General features: G+C 43.7%; 1 protein-coding gene across 4 annotated transcripts in view; it reads right to left on the bottom strand.

The window, feature by feature from the left end:
* Window positions 1–289: 289 nt before the first annotated feature.
* The window catches only part of ATRN (attractin), a 160,731-nt gene continuing 144,017 nt past the window's right edge, over window positions 290–17,003 (bottom strand). Inside the window, exons 26-30 of one of the 4 annotated variants that reach the window (XM_030309977.1) lie at window positions 14,591–14,669; window positions 12,284–12,391; window positions 7,109–7,223; window positions 4,653–4,814; window positions 290–3,564 (exon numbers count right to left, since the gene is read on the bottom strand). In XM_030309977.1, coding sequence (XP_030165837.1) covers window positions 4,690–4,814; window positions 7,109–7,223; window positions 12,284–12,391; window positions 14,591–14,669 — 427 coding nt within the window. In that variant the 3' untranslated portion in view covers window positions 290–3,564; window positions 4,653–4,689. Of the gene's footprint in view, window positions 4,815–6,950; window positions 6,957–7,108; window positions 7,224–12,283; window positions 12,392–14,590; window positions 14,670–17,003 lie in introns of all 4 variants that reach the window. The other 3 variants (XM_030309978.1, XM_030309981.1, XM_030309976.1) reach the window with 3 other exon arrangements.

Below are 17,003 nucleotides of genomic sequence, written 5' to 3'. Positions count from 1 at the left end.
CCAGCACTGCTGTTTCAAGGGCAACACAGGCTACAGTGGGGATGTTGGGAGTCTGCTCACAAGCTGTGTGGGGCTCTCTGTACCTCCTTCACCCCAACAGGTGTCTGAGGTGCCCACCCTGCTGACTTTACACCTTTACCTTCACTGAATGCCAAGTGCTGCCTCTGAGACAGTCTGAACACTGGTAACCATCTTAAACATTGTTTCCCTTTTCTTAATGTTCTAATGACCAAACTGTAAAAATAAATGAAATAAAACAAACTCAAAATTAAACACTCAGAGCAAAAACCACATTTTTACCAGATCTACTTTTATTTCAGAAGGAAGTTTGTATTATAGTATTTACTTCTGTTTATATACAAGTTCTTCACATTTGTGTTTAAAATGCACAGACCTCCCTTAATTCTCTTGTTCCTGCTTAAATTAGCTGTTATTTTACAATACAAAAAATACCAAAAAATTGCAGTCCTAAATGTATGTATAACACCCACAGTCCCCAGCAATGAAATAGTTTACAATACTTACTCCATATTTACATGAGTGCAATAGATGCTAAATTATACATATTAACAAACTAAGCTTGAATCCAAACCCAAACAAACAAACAAACAAAAAAAAAACAAAAACAAAAAATCCCCCCAAAACAATAACCGTAAATACCTATAAAACAAAAACATTTCCAGAGCCAGAATTAGTTCAACAAAACAGGCTTCACTAGTGTTTAGAATGTTTTGTGCACAAATTTCAGTTACTGAAAGTCGATTCCATTATTGCCTTTGAAAGCGAAGGCGCCAGTTTTCCTCTCCACTTCAAACCATCTCCCTGCAGGTGAGGGTGCTTAGGAGTTTGAACGATTCCGGGGAAATGTCTCTTGGCGGGCCTGCCATCATGGTGATTTTCGTGGTTTGGTAAATTGGGCAAACATTTCAGACTGAGAGCTGGTGCACGGCCTGAGGACAGACCCCTGCCTTCCTGGGTTTGTCCTCAGGGTGGCCAATTCTCACAGGAACTGCCACGAGGAGAGGTCTCTTGGGATGAGGGGCTTGAGCTGGGTTTTGCTGTTAATTCCACAAAGCTTCTTTTCCATCTTGGTCACTGCCCTAGTGTTAGCTTAGGTTGTTAGTTAGTGCTTAGTGAATATTCATTGAATGGGTGGATGGATGTTAGAAACTAAAGGATCAAAGGTGTTCTCAAAAATGACACCAGCACCCAAGGAAGTGAGTCTCCACCCTCTCCCCAGATACACTCCGTTGAGTTGACAGAGATGCACTGAAAAGGTAACATGTCTTTTTCCTACCGATAGTGCTCTGGTCTTCTCATCCGTCCGCCCCAGACTTCCTGGTGTGTCCGCAATATTGCACTTTGGGCCTCACCCACACAAGTTCTGGTATTTTCCTGTTGCTGACAATCTTTCTGTCCAGGGCTGCTTTTCTTCCAGGTTAGCTCACAACTCCTCCCACCTTTTAGAGGTGATCTCACAGGAAGTGCAGACTTCTCCCCAAACTGTGTGTGTGCAGGAGTAGGGGGCAGACAGGAGGCCAGGGGGTGTGCAATTCTCCAGGAGGGAACAGGAACTATTTATCAATGAACTAGCCACCCTACTCCCACCCCCAGTTTTCAGTATAGGAAACCATGGTTCTGGGAAGTGGTCATTAAAATTTTAGACCAAACAGATACATCCTGGAAAACCCCTTTTTGGAAAATCTGATATAGTCTTTGAACTTAGAGACCAAGAGAAACAGTCCTCAGGACAAGATGGGTCATTGCTGGCCAAGCACAGCACCAAGAGGCTAACAGAAAGATTCATGATGCACTTGCAGAGCCAACAACAGTGACAGCGACCTTCCTGCTGCCTTTGCGTCTCCTCACACAATGCTGTTTAAATGGGCTCAATGCCCGATTTCTCCTCTGTGTACTGACAATTTCTGTTTTAGAGTCGTCCAATTAGTACCAGATGCGTTTGGACACACTGGCATGATGGGGGTGCCTTTTTGGCTTTGTTATCAATGTATCAGGGCCCAACGAGAGGACTTCTTCAAACTTGGATATTCAGTATGTGGCACAAAAATATACTAGGTAAAACTCAGACACCGTTACATTTAATAAAAATACATTAACATAGTTTTTTGTTTTATGTACACTCTGAATGAACATTCTGGACACTACTGTATAATTATGTACAAGTGCAACATCGATGTTTTCATGACAATTTTAACTTATATACAGGCTCTCTTGTGACACGCAGGCATTTCTCTGAAGTTCCAGATGATTCCCTCCTGGTAACTGGCTCCTAAGCTGACTGCCTCTTTCTCCTGCCACTCCCTTCCTCTGGCCTGAGTCTGGAGGAAGTTCTTTGCTCTTGACTGCAAAGGAGAAGCAGGTGGATTCAGCTGTTTCTCCACTGTTGGAGCAAAATTAAACATCACTTGCTCCTTTTAAAAAATAAACTATCTTCTAGAAAAAAATAAAATATCCAGGTGGCTAAGGGACACAGTACATGTTATTTCAAGGCCTGGAAACCCATGGGGAAGAGACTTCTTTGGCCAAAGAAACACTGGTCCTTCGAACAAACAAGGATTTTCCTTATGGGAGGTCCCTCTCCAGGGGCTTCCCTCTCTCTGGCCAAGAGGCCTCATGGCAATTATAGGGGTAAAGCGCCACTCTGTGGCAGGCTCTGTGGGTGCTGTGGTGTGGAGCAGGGATGTGGGAAGCTTGGAAGAGAAGGGGTCTTTTCTAGAATTGTCTGCTCTTTACCAATGATGTGAAGAAGCAGCTTTTTGAGAGACAAGTCTCAAAGTAGAGGTGTTTTGTGCATCAGACAGTGTTTTATGGTTCGACTTCCTTGAAAACATCTTTCCAGGCAGCTCTTCGTGGGTGAGGGGTTGGTGCTGGGGAAGACACAGCACTCCTGCTCTAGGCACTGCATTTAAAGGTGAGATGCTGCAGTCTTTGCCCTTTTGAGTATTAATTTCTCCAAATTCACAAACTTGAGCATTTTGTCATCTAAAGGTCCATCCCTATGGGGTAATGTCAGAGAACTCCAAGTTTTGAAGCAGAATACAGACCTGGGGAGGCTGCTGCATAATGCCAGAATACAGAGCACCATACAGAGGGACAACACAACACCCAGGCAGTGGCCTGGGGAGAAGCGCAGGACTGCCCTACCCCACTTAAATTTGGTCACTTTCCACTTGGCATAGTTATTCCTCCTCATCCATTTCCTCCATGTGCTTTTCATCGTCCACAGTGGTCACTGCCCCGCCCATAGCCACCACCCAGGTCTGGGAAGGAGGATGGCAGAGCTGGGCTGAGCCTCTCCCGGAGAAGAACGGGCAAACAATCCCAGGTCCTTCTCCAGGCTTTGGGCGTGCGATTCCACCAGCAGCCTGAGGATGACCCACCATCTTTGAGCAGGCTACAAGAACACACTGTTGCTTTTAGGTGCAGGGGTCCCAAGTGCTGTCATGCTCTTTTCTGTTCAAGGGAGACGTGTAACATGAACGAGTCCCTTCCTCTGTGGTGTCCTGGCAGGAGTGGCCAGAAGGGCTGGAGCAAACATCAGGCCTAGAGTTGGGGAGAGGGGCAGGGGGCACACGAGAACCACACCTTATTTAGGGCCCCTTTTGATGACAACACAAACAGGAGCTTTCACAGTTTGGTCACTTCCGCTTTCCTCTCAGTCCCTGCTGCTAGGTTAAACGTTCCCTGGGGTGAGAAAATTCTTTCCCTGGCTGCAAATCAGATTTTAGAAAAACAGCAGATTGCCAATGGTAGCTATTTAAATTTTGTAAGAATGTAGGAATGCAATTATGTAAAAACACAGGCTTACTAACTTTCCAATTGCTAGATCTATTTAAAGTCTAGGCACTTAGTGTGTGTGTGTGTGTGTGTGTGTGTGTGTGTGTGTGTGTGAGAGAGAGAGAGAGAGAGAGAGAGAGAGAGAGAGAGAGGAAGAGAGAGAGATGAAGAGAAAGAGACAGAGGGAGAAAATTTCAAATGGATTAAGACTAAATTAATCAAGTTGCTATAGAAAACTACCTACTACATCAGTTTACATTCTAAGTAACACTGCTGACCTTGACATTTAAAATAGCTCCCTTCTACCTTAGTTTGATATGATTCAAAAGAGCCAGACCACTGTTAATTCTCAACTAGAAAAAAGCTACTCCCTGGAAGAGAGAGATTTGCCTACATCGTGCAAGAATAAGTAGCACATCTTTTAAAAAAGATAGCAGGCTTCAGATGAGGACAAATTCATTCATCTGACTAATTTTTAAAAGACCACGTTCAAGAACGATGGATGGTGAATGTCTACTTGTAAACACTACATCTTTTGTTTTTTGCAAGTTGAGACGGCCCCAAGAGCAGTTTTCCACAAGTGAACCTGAGTGTCATTCCCAGCTCCCTCACTGGCTCTATACCCCAGCCTCCTCCAGCAACAACTGGATCACCCCTGGACCTGCAATTAAATCAGTGATGTCCTATGCAAAAGTAAAAGGTTAGATGCTGGAGCACAGATGGGAGAAACCGGCAAAGAAAGCTTGTGAACATGCAGAGGAGTCAGATGTTTCGAGGGTTTCCAGTCTTCGGCCCGCTTCGCACAGCATCTCCCCGCCTGCCCCCTCCCTGCAGACGGCGCTGGCACGCCACACCTGGCTCGCTCACTCACGGAGAGTCCCTGGCCCAGCCTCAAATGCAGGTCCCAGGTTGCGCAGGGGGCTGCTGCTTCCGGTTTCTCACGGCTCCTGACTTCTCTTTGTACACTATTGGCATCTGCTGAGAAATGTCCACCAGGGCGCTGGCCACTGCGAGACCTGGGGAGAGCCCACCGTGAACACGTGTTAAGGAGCAGCTTGCTTTGTTTTTGAAAATAATTAAAAAAAAATTTTTTTTTTACATTCTTGGAGTGCAATAAACAAATAAGTAAAGCATATAGGGAAAAGTCTTCCTTCCGCTTTGTGCCTCCCACCTCCCTCCATCCGAGCTCTGCTTTCATTAGTTTGTATATATTCTTTCAGGATTTACTGATGCAAATACAAATACATATTGTTCTCCCCTCCCTACTTTTTACACAAAAGATGTAGCATGCTGTTCAGTAGATCAATGAAGCAAAGAACTCTGCTTGGCAGTTGGAGCATTTAAATAAGATTGCAGCCGTGCTTTAAGTGGTAAATTTTTCCTGCTGGCCTCCAAAAAGGGTGCCAAGAAAAAGCAGCACTCTTTTTGAGTAAATTCAGATTCATTCCACATAACTCAGGCAACACTGGTTATTTTTGTATCTATCCTATGACACAGGTTAGGACACATTCTGGGGCCAGGCTTTGGAATAAGCAAGGTTCTTTAACCGCCCATGCCTCAGTTTCCTCATTTGCAAAATGGGGACAATAGCAGTACAGGGCCTGTGTGAGGACTCACTGAGTGAATCCACGTAAAAATCTTAGAACAGTACCTGGCTCATCACCCCATCACCTCTACCACCTGTGCTTTAGGGACTAGTTCCATTCTCCTTTTTGTACTGGAAGCTGGGTTCCCCGTGCATGTGAACAAGCCAGTGCAGGCTCAGTGCTCCGCTGAGGTTCTCAGGAGCCATGGGAATGCCACTTGTCACTCTACTTCATTGAGCCTATAAAATGGAGGCATGTGCCTGGCACGCTTGGGGAATCCACAGCAGTGACATTGTTCTAGCAAAGGCAGAGCTGGGCACTCTCAGAGTCCTGAGGAAGAGCCATCTAAAATTGGGAGTACAGAAGAGGTTGCAGGGATGGGCTCACTTGGGGTGGGTCTCAGGTGGTGTGCAGGCTTTTATCAGGACTTGAACAGGATGGGGTCTATCAGGCAAAGGGCAGGGCAGAAAAGGCCACAGTACCACAAGCCTGTCACTTCCCTACTGCAGTCAGGGCCTTGCTCTTAGGGAGCACAGGCCAAGTCTGCTGAGCTGGGACGCAGCAGGAGACCACGCTCCAGAGTTCAGGTTAATGGGTCATTCTACCCTCAATACAGGTAAAGCCGAGTTAGGAGCTGAACTCACATCCCTAGGTGAGGGCAAATCAAGCTGTTACCCTATGAAGATGACATATCCTGGCCTGATCATGCCTAAAGGCCTTCCTCATGAAGATCCAGAAACCATTTTGAAAGCTTGGCTGGCGGCGCCTCTGAATTTGAGGGCTATAGTTGGGGGCTGTGGAGCTCAGGGGCTGGGCAAGGATTCTGGGACACACTTTATCACAGACATAAGGCTTTCTTTGGCTAAGGCAACCCTGACCCCCCATCATTTCAATTAAAAGCTGTGTAAAACATATTGTGCATATTGTCTGAGGCATCCCTCCAAAGTACTCCACGATTTTTCCAAAACTGTATTCCATATCTCAGTGTTTGATAAGAGGATATTTATCAAAATTATGATTTATACTTGATAGAACTGCATAGAAGACACTGGTAAAATGTTATGTAGTAATCTGTAAAAATGTTTATGAGTTGTATGAAAAAAGAAGAAGAAAAAATTAGATCTATACAATCATTTCAACAAAGTTGCTGGTCAGGGCTGGAAAGGAAAGAGGACAATGAACATAGTTGGGTGTTGGATGGTACAACTGAGTACATTTCTAAAAACTTCCTTTAAGTTGTTATAATTGCTATTTCTGCCTTATATTTGAAACAGAGTGAAAAAGCAAAAGAAATGCAGTCATGCTAGAAATACCAATCTGAGAGTGTCCAGCTTGGAGGAGAGCCATGAGAGTAGGTAAGATGACTGAAGAAGAACGCATGGACAGAGGGGGGACGTCCTGCATTCAAGGCAGAGTAAGGGAAAAAGAGACAAGAGAGGGGTGGCAGAGACAGAGCTGAGCAAAACACTGAAGCAAGGGAAGGTGTGGCCGGAAGCAACAACACCACAGAGAGGCTGAGGGAGCTGGTGCAGGGAGGGAACTCTGGGATCGTCCCTGGGAAAGAACCGTGACCTCAGGAAAGACAGTTTAGGGAACACCAGGCACAATGGGATCATCTTGCAGAATCCTTACAATGACATGAGGTAGGCATGAGCCTACTGTTCACTGTCGCCTCTACACCCAAGTTCACACTTCTCGGGTTTGTCACTGGCCTTCATACGCACCTGACTGCCCGGGAGGAGGGATTCCACCGAGCCCTCGAGGCAGCCTCACAAACACAGAGAGGACAGCAGCTTTGTTGCCAAAACAGGGTTCCAGAGCAATGGGTTTGGGAACAGTCTGGTGGAAGAAAACAAAGAATTAACTAAAACGGTGTTTCTCATGTGTTAATACTGCAGCCTTCACATGTGATTTTTATCTATTTTTTAAGTTTATTTGAGAGAGACAGAGAGGGTGTAGAGAGAGGATCTCAAGCAGACTCCGCACTGACAGCCAAGAGCCTGATGCGGGGCTTGAACTCACGAAACTGTGAGATCATGACCTGAGCCTAAATTAAGAGCTGGATGCTCAGCTGACTGAGCCATCCAGGTGCCCCACAGGTGATTTTTAAATATGCCCTCTGTATTAGTTTCTACTGCTGTGTAACAAATTACTAACTTAGTTGCTTACAACAGCACCTATTTATATTCTCTCAGTTTTGTAGGTCAGAAGTTTGGGCGAGCTCTGTTAGAGTTCCCTCCTTAGAGATACAAGTATATTCATCTCTTCCATCAGTTCTGGAAAATTCTCAGCTCTTATCTCACAAAGTTCTCAAGGATCTCAGCTCTTATCTTCACAAGGTGGAAGCCCAGTTACCATCTGCACTGGCTCTTATTTGGAGGCTCTAGGGAAGAATCTGTTCAAAAAACATTCAGGTGGCTGGCAGACTCTAGTTCCTTGCAGCTGTAGGTCTGAAGTCACCATTTCCTTGCTGGTGATCTGGAGGGGATCACTCTTCCAGAGGTCTCCTCGCATGGCCCCTCCAGCTTCAGATCACTGGTGGCATGCCAAGTCCTTTTCATGTTTCCTCTCCTGCCACCAGCCAGAAAAAACTCCCTCAGTATCTTATGGTCTCAGCTACCTTGGGATTTGTATTACTCCTACATATGCCATTCATTTCTTCAATTTGGTTGAAGAAAATAACTTCCAGAACTATGGTGGCTGCAGCACAGGGAAGGATGGGGTGGGTGAAAGGGCAGTGACAACAGTGGAGGTGTGCTCAGTAGTTGACGACAGAGCCAAAGATATGTGCTGATGGACTGGTTGTCCAATGAGAATGAGAGGAAGCATGGCCCAAGTACAACTCCAGGATTTTGGTCTGAGCAGCTAGGATGATGGAGGTGATATGTACTGAGTTGGGGGCAATATGCAAGAGAAGAGGTGTGGGGAGTAACATCCAGAGCTCAGCTCTGGACATGTTAACTCGGAGATGGCTGCTAAGATATCCAAGTGGGAACTCTGAGTAAGCAATGGGATATAGGAGTCAGAGGCTCACAGAAGAGGTCTAAGCAGAGATCATGGTATTAAATATAAACCCACGATGGAAAAGATCACTGCTGTGGCCTGAATGTTTGTCTCCTTCCAAAATTCGTATGTTAAATCTTAATGCCCAATACAATGATATTTGGAGGTGGGGACTTTCAGAGGTGATTGATTACTGCCCTTATAAAAGGGACCTTAGAGAGTTCCCTAGCCCCTTCCACCATGTAAGAACAGAGTGAGAAGGCACCATCTATGAACTAGGGAGGGGGCTCTCACCAGACACTGAATCTGCCAGCACCGTGATCCTGGACTTCCTAGCCTTGAGAATTGTGAGAAATTTCTCTTGTTTCTACAACACCCAGTCTCTGGTGTTTTGTTATAGCAGCTCGAATAGGGCTACAACAGTCACCAAAGGAGTTGGTGTAAAAGAAGTGAGAGGAGGCCCAAAGACTGAGCTGGATGTGCACCACTGTTAAAGAGGTGGGGAGTTGGAGAGGGTTGAACAAAGAACACTGAGAAAGAGCAGCTAGAAGGTGAGAGTGTGCTGTCCTGGAAGGAGAGTCAAGAAAGTGTTTTAAGAAGCAACCAACTGGGTCATATGCTGTTGATATATGACATATGGTGCTGCTTAGTACTTAAGATTTGTCTATTTTTTTTACATCCCACAAATTGTTATTTTATCATGTTTGCTTAGATTCATGTATATGTTTACCATTTCACTTATTCACAATTCCTTCTTATACCCCAGTTTCCCTCTGGGGTAAATTTTCCTTTTTTCTAGCGCATCCTTTAGACATTTCGTTGGTACAGGACTTTTTTGGTGGCCAACTCAGCCTTCCTTCTAATTGGAAGAGATCTTCATTCTATCCTTATTCTTGGAAGGCCAAGTTGCCAGGCACGCTATGCTAAGTTAGCAGTTCTCTTCTTTATGTTGTTTGGAGACACTCTTCCATGTTCCTTTGGCTTCTGGTGTTACTAATGAGAAGTCACAGGCTGTCACTTTGTCATTTCCTTTAAGTATCTTTTCTTTTTTTTTCCCTAGTTATTTTTTAATGTGGTAAAATACACATAACATTTACCATCTTAACACCCCCTCCCCCCCCGCCGCCTTTTATTAAAGTTTCACATCCAGAGTGAAGCCTAACACAGGGCTTGAACTTCATGACCCTGAGATCAAGACTTGAGCTGAGATCAAGAGTTGGATGCTTAACTGACTGAGCTGCTCAGGCATCCTGGATCTTAACCCTTTTTAAGTGTATGCTTCAGTGGTATTAAGTAGACTGATGCTGTTATGCAACCATCACCACCATCCATCTCCAGAAGTCTTTTCATCTTGCAGAACTGAAACTCTACACCCATTACACAGTGACTCCCTATTCCCCCTTCCCCTCCAACCCCTGACAACCACCATTATACTTTGTTGCTATGGACCTGACTACTCTATACATCTTATAAAAGTGGAATCATACAGTATTTTTTTTTTTTGTGACTGGCTTATTTTGCTTAAGGTTCACCCATGTTGTAGCAGGTGTGAGAATTACCTTCCTTTTTAAGACTGAATAATATTCCATTGTATGTACAGACCACATTTTACACGCCCACTTGTCTACTGATGGACACTAGGGCTGCTCTTAGCAGCCTTTTAGCTATTGTGAATAACGCTGCTATTAACATGGGTGTACAAATGTATCTTTGAGGCCTGGCTTTTAATTCTTGCAGGTATATATCCAGAAGAGGAATTGCTAGATTATATGATAATTCTATTTTTATTTTTTGGAGAAAGAACAATACTGGTTTTCACAGCAGCTACATCATTTCACATCCCCACTACCAGTGCCCGTGGGTTCCAATTGTTCCACACTGTGGCAATCATCCTATATATATATATATATGATATATATTAGGTCTTCTCATTTTATCCTCTATATTCTTTTTTTTTTTTTTTTTTTTACATTTTATTTATTTGAGAGAGACAGAGACAGCATAAGTGGGGGTAGGGTAGAGAGGGAGGGAGAGAGAGAATCCCAAGTAGGTTCCGTACTGTCAGCACAGAGCCCCACGTGGGGCTTGAACCCACGAAGTCACAAGATCATGACCTGAGCCGAAACCAAGAGTCAGACGGTTAACCAACTGAGCCACCCAGGTACCCCTATACTCCATATTCTTATTATCTGTTCTATGTTCCATCTCCTGGTCTTTCTGTCTTGCATTCTGTGTAATTTCTGCAAATTCATCTTCCAGTTCAAAAGTTCTCCTTTGAGTCTAACATGCTGTTTAACATGTAAACTGAGTCATTTAAAAAATTTTAACTACTATATGTCCCATTTCCTTTTTTTTTTTTTTTATTATTTTTATTTTTGGGACAGAGAGAGACAGAGCATGAACAGGGGAGGGGCAGAGAGAGAGGGAGACACAGAATCAGAAACAGGCTCCAGGCTCCGAGCCATCAGCCCAGAGCCTGACGCGGGGCTCGAACTCACGGACCGCGAGATCGTGACCTGGCTGAAGTCGGACGCTTAACCGACTGCGCCACCCAGGCGCCCCCCATTTCCTTTTTAAAAAAAAATGTTTTATTTATTTTTGAGAGAGAGACAGTGAGAGAGAGGGAGACATAGAAGCTAAAGCAGACTCCAGGCTCTAAGCTATTAGCACAGAGCCTAATCCGGGGCTTAAATCCACAAACCACAAGATCAGGACCTGAGCTGAAGTTGGACGCTCAACTGACTGACTCACCCAGGCACCTCCATTTCCTTTTTTTTAAAGTTTATTTTTTATTTTTAAGTAATCTCTACACCCAAAGGGGGCCCAAACTCACGAGCTCGAGATCAAGAGTCACATGCTGTACTGACTGAGCCAGCCAGTGCCCCTGTATGTTCCATCTCTGACAGTTCCATTTGGTTCTTTTGCAGTTCTGGTCATTCTTGACTCATGGTGTCCTCATCTTTATAATTCTCTTTTCAAGTCTTTAAACATTTCATACAGAGCTATACTATACTCTTTAGAGGTCTACTCTAACATGTGAAGTCCTGTCTAAACCCACTGTCCACGGTGCCTGCTAACTCCTTTTCCTACTAGCTTCTCTCTCTTGTCCTTGGTGATCTCTGATTGCTTGATCTTGATCTGTGGGGATCCTACAGGGCTGAATTGGGGATGTTTTCCCACAGAGAGGATATGTACTTACCTCAGCTGGCAGTCGTGGTGTGTGACCAATCTGGGACCACTTCACAACATATTTGGTTCTGGTTTTGGTTCATGATTTCTTCTTTTTTGTGGGGAAGGATAGGAGAGTATTCCCTGGGAATTTCACCCACTTCCTATGAGCTCAGTAATGCTTTAATAAGTATTTGAAAATTTAGGATCTATAACTACTTCCCCAGAATATCTGAAATATTTCATCATTTTGTCAAGAGAAACTTTTATCACTTTCTTCACCACTTTTTTTTTTTTTGGAGAGGTCAGTAATATTTACATTCCATGGAATGCATAGTGAATTAATGATTTTTGCCCCTTTAAGAAAATTTCCTAAGCTAATAAAAAAGAATGGTTCAATTTTATTCTTTTCTAATACAAGTTTTAAAGTATTATGCCACAGGATACTTCCAAGACTATGAGACAAATGATTTATATTTTAAAATCCCTCGAACATGAGAATACTTAATGACATGAATGAAAAACTGAAAAATGAAAGCAAAAGAGTACCTGACAACATCAGTGTGTCACCTTATTGTTAAAGAGAGAGAGAGAGAGAGAGAGAGAGAGAGAGAGAGAGAGAGAGAAACATAAGAGGCAACAGAATAAGGCTCTTGTTCTCTGTGGTTTCCCAGACTTAAAAGCATAAGTTTGGACAGGTTTTCAGGACTTCTGAATCACATTCTCACCTTTATACTCCCCCCAATAAGATCGGGAGGCTCTTCATCTGTTTCCAAGGCAACGTTTACGGAGGCAAAAGGGCGACTGGCCATCTGTTGCATCTCTCGAAGAAGTTGCTATTGATCAACATAGCAAGCATTAATGCACCGAAAACTAAGGGATTTTATTAGAGAATACCACATACTAGAAGTACCTCATCCTCCCTGCTCCAAACAAATCAAGTCCAAAATGATATCTTTTGAGACAGCTGGAGAAACCTGGACACAGACCAGGTATTAGAGAACATGAGTACAACTGTGCGATGATGGGTAAGTTATTCTGCCTCTCTGAGCCTCAGTTTCCTCATCTGTGAGAGAGCACTAGGGTCAGTAACTATTTCATAGGATTGTTGTGAGGAGTAAATTAATTAATCTATATAAAACCTCTGAGAACAGTGGCTGGAATTTAGAAATGTTCAAATGTCAGCTCTTATTGTAACAAACTTGTCTGGATTTTACTGGCATAACTTCTAATATTTTCTTATCACGAGTGATGTTGGTTATCTGGATATCCTTTCTAGTGTTAACAAGGAGGCAATATTTTTGAGTTTACTAAGAGTTTTGTTTTTAAACTAGGAATGGGTGTTGAATTTCAATAAAAAATGACATGATTATTTGGCCATGACAACAAATTTAGGTTCTATATTTACCCACTGATATAACCTATTCCAATAGGTTTTCTGGTATGAAATGATCCTTTTATTACACTGGTCAATTAGACTGCTGCACCTACAGTCATTATATGACTGGCCTTTTCTATGCATATAATGAGTTAGGGCTCTTTTAAGCTTTCCATCTTTTCCCTTACTTGGGAACAGTTTATGTCTTTTGGAACTAAGTAATTCTCATAAGCACTCAAGGAAAAAATAGACTAGTATTATTTACATAAGCTCACCTCAAAATAAAAATCCCTGGGTAATGCCCTCTGTGGAGACAGTAATATTTTGACAAGTTTTCAATTCCTTCCCTGGCCACTGGTTTATTGAGGCTTCCCATTTCTTTCTTTCTTACTCCATTTGGATAACTTACATTTTTTCAGAACACTGTATAATTCATCAGGATTTTAAGATGTCTTAGTAACACAGCTATGAGAAAAATCCCTCTGAATATGTTACCCACTGAATTTTAAAAATGATAATTAAAAGGATGCAACATTATCTATATGATAACAACACCTTTACATGGGTCAGAAAAGCGGTCATGGCCCCCAGGAAGAGGCCCATATCCTGGAGCCTATGCTAACCTCATTATAGACACTAATGTTCAGTGAACAGTGCTGCATGCCTATGAGTTTTGATTTCACACATTCCTGTTCTCTTCTAAATCTTGTCTACAGATCAATTTTTAATACAATTAATTTTTTATTTTAAAGAGAGAGCGCACAAGTGGGGGAGAAGGAGAGAGGGAGAGGGAGGGAGGGAGGGAGGGAGGGAGAGAGAGAGGGAGAGAGAGAATCCCAAGCAGGTTCCATACTCAACACGGAGCCTGACGTGGGGCTTGATCCTACAACCCTGGGATCATGACCTGAGCCAAAATCAAGAGTTGAACGCTCTATCGACTGAGTCACCCAGGTGCCCCCAGATCAATTTTTATGTAGAAAAGGGCATGAGTAGATACAGAAAATCAAGGAGCGTATGTCAGTCTGGATCTCAGTGCCCTTCCATTAGCAACGATGCAATAGACAGGATGACTAGAAGGCAAATAATATCGGTGAAAGTTATGATAAACAAAGATCTTATGCTGTAGTTTTTAACCAAGTTTACTTATTTGATTCGTCAATTATAAATATTTCCTTCACTTATTGGTATTTCTTTTGGAACACAGCACTAGAAACAAATCAAGACTCACTAAAAAATAAAACTCAAGCAAAAACTTAACTAGACTAGACACCGATTTATCTTTCCTTGAGTGAAGAGATATTTCTGAGATGCTCAGCTCATTGATTTTACTTTCGTTCTTGTGAAAGGCTCTGCTACTGAGCCCTCAGATCTCCTGCCTGAGTTAAGGACAGAGTGCCGGTAGAATATGGGTAGAACTGAAATCTGCAAGTCAATATTAGAGTTTCCTTTTAGAAAGTTAAAAGCACATGGCGCAGAATTAATTATACTCTGTATGCACTAACTGAAATCTACTGACCACATTTTGCAGAAAGGGCAGCACTACTCCCCCTACAGTATGTCTTTCAATTATCCCTAAATAGCTAAAACTGACTTGCTTTAGAGGAACAGAAAGGAAGAAGCTCTTACAGGCATTCGCGAACCATCCACTGAGGCTTACCTCTCTACGCCTGGAGGCCCAACAACTTTGTTTGATCTTCCAAACCACAGCAGCCACCAGGAGCAAAGAGAGGAAACAACTGTGAGAAAGGAAAGTACTGAGTTATTATCCCAGCCCCCAGAATCAGCACTGTCACCCACACTGCAGGTCAGGCAGGGAGTGCCCTCCCAATACCAATTCCAAGCACCTTTCTGATGATTCATCACAACCATGTCCTAGTTCACGGGAAGCCAGTGTGAGAAGACTCTCAGAAGCTGAGCTTCCTGTCCTACATCAGGACAGTACTGTCCCCACAAGGCACCAGGAGAGAGCTGCAACCTCCCACTGGGTTTTTTATTGGAATGACCTGTCATGGCTCATCCCAAGTAAGAAAAACAGTTCTAGGATAATAATAATGAACGACAAGCATGCCATTTAACTGAATTGGCAAGCCTTTACTGATAAAGTCTAACAAAATGAGAAAAGTTAATTATTACAGTAACAACCAGCTTTTCATAAGGAAGAGGTAAATACACAAGAAATAATCTTCTATATAATAATATATTCAACTGTAGTTTTACAAAATAAATTCATATAATTTTTATAAAATAAAGTCAACCTCAAACCTACAACTTTCTCAAAAGTATTAGCAGAGAATACCTCCCAGTGGTCTTGTAACTGCAAATGCTTTCAATGTTCTCTCATCTGTAAACCAAGTGTGGAAGGTTTGAAAAGCTACCCTGACAGCAGAGAGAATGAGTGACTTCTGTCATCTGCAAACACAAGGCATTTGTAGCATGGGGTCGGCTTCCAAGTACCCAAGTGTGGGCCGGAGGCAGGCCCCTCAGGCCGGCTGGAGAAGGGCACTCTGAGGTGTGAGGATGACTGAACTTCCACCCTCTCTCAAGTAGAAACCTCAAGGCTCCCACAGCCCACCACTGCCCTGACATGAATGAGGGAAGACCCTTCCAATGGATTCCCTGACTAGAGAGAAGGGGCTTCCAGAGTCATCATTCAGGCGAGAGCCTTCAGTTCCTGTGTTGCTGGGCACCTTGGCTGTCCTGACACTGCTGGTCTGTTCCTCCTCCCTGACAGTCTCTATTTACCCTTTAATCAATACTTTATTGAGACAGAGCCTGTTCTGGGCCCACAAAATACACTGATGAACTGAACAAAAGACTGGTGTTCCCATGGAGTTTACATTCCGTCAGGAGGAGCTAAAAAGTAAATAAATAAGCAAATTACAGAGCATGTTAGAAGGTAGTAAATGAGACAGAAATAAAAAGAGGGTTCAGGGCAAGGGGGTTCGGGAGTGACAATGGCACTATAAAGCAGTACGGTCAGAGTGGGTGAGCCTTACTTCTTGAGGAGGTGACATCTGAGCAAAAATTGGAGGAGGTGTGGGGGGTGGCTCAGGGGATGTCTACAGAAACAGGCCTGGGTGACGGGCTCAGCCGTGCACACACCCAGAGGTAAGGACATACCTAGGGCTGCTTGAGGAACCTGAGGATGCCACCATGGCTGGGGTAGGGGGAGTCAAGTCACAGATAAAGGCAAAGAAGTAAGGGGACGCAGACCGTGGAAGGCCTGCAGGCATTTGAGTGGAGAAGTATCATGATTTAACTTATGCTGAGGAGACCAATAGGGCAGCGATGGTAGAAGTAGGGAGCCCAGCAGTCTAGGAGAGATGATGGTGGCTCAAGCTAGGCTCTGGTAGCAGGAGTGTGAAAAGCACTCTGGAAATCTTGACATAATTGGAAGGTTGAGACAACAGAATTTCCCGATGTGCTAGATGTAGGGTATGGAACAGAGAAGTCAGAGATTTTGGCCTCAGAAACTTGCCATCAACTGAAACAGGGAAGGCTCTGGGTGGAGCAGGTCCAGGACAGCAGTCTGAATTCTGAGAATCTGCCTAATCACCAAAGGGAGATGATGTGGGCAGATATAGGAGTCTGAAGGCTGGGTGCCAGGTCTGGCCTGGAGATGGCATTTGGAGTCATTAGTACATAGTTAACCCTTGAACAACACAAGGGTTAGGGGGGCTGACCTCCCGCAGAGTCAAAAATCCCTGTATAAATTATGACTCCTCCAAAACTTAACTACGAATAGTCTACTACTGACAGGAAGCCTTACTGACATCATAAACAGCTGATTAACTCATACTTTGTATATGTATTATATACATATGTATTATATGCTGTATTCTTACCATAAAGTAAGGTATGGAAAACAAAATATTAAGAAAATCATAAGGGGCGCCTGGGTGGCTGAGTCAATTAAGCATCTGCCTCTTGATTTTGGCTCAGGTCATGATTTTGTGGTTCGTGAGATTGAGCCCCACGTCAGGCTCTGTGCTGATGGTGTGGAGCCTGCTTGGGAGTCTCTCTCCCTTTCTCTCTGTCCCTCCCTGACTCGCGTGCTCTCTGTTTCAAAA

Source organism: Lynx canadensis, chromosome A3 (assembly GCF_007474595.2).
Source record: "Lynx canadensis isolate LIC74 chromosome A3, mLynCan4.pri.v2, whole genome shotgun sequence".
In the NCBI taxonomy this organism is placed as follows: domain Eukaryota; kingdom Metazoa; phylum Chordata; class Mammalia; order Carnivora; family Felidae; genus Lynx; species Lynx canadensis.
Note: the sequence above shows the minus strand (reverse complement) of the source record. Positions and strands in the feature narration are given on the sequence as shown.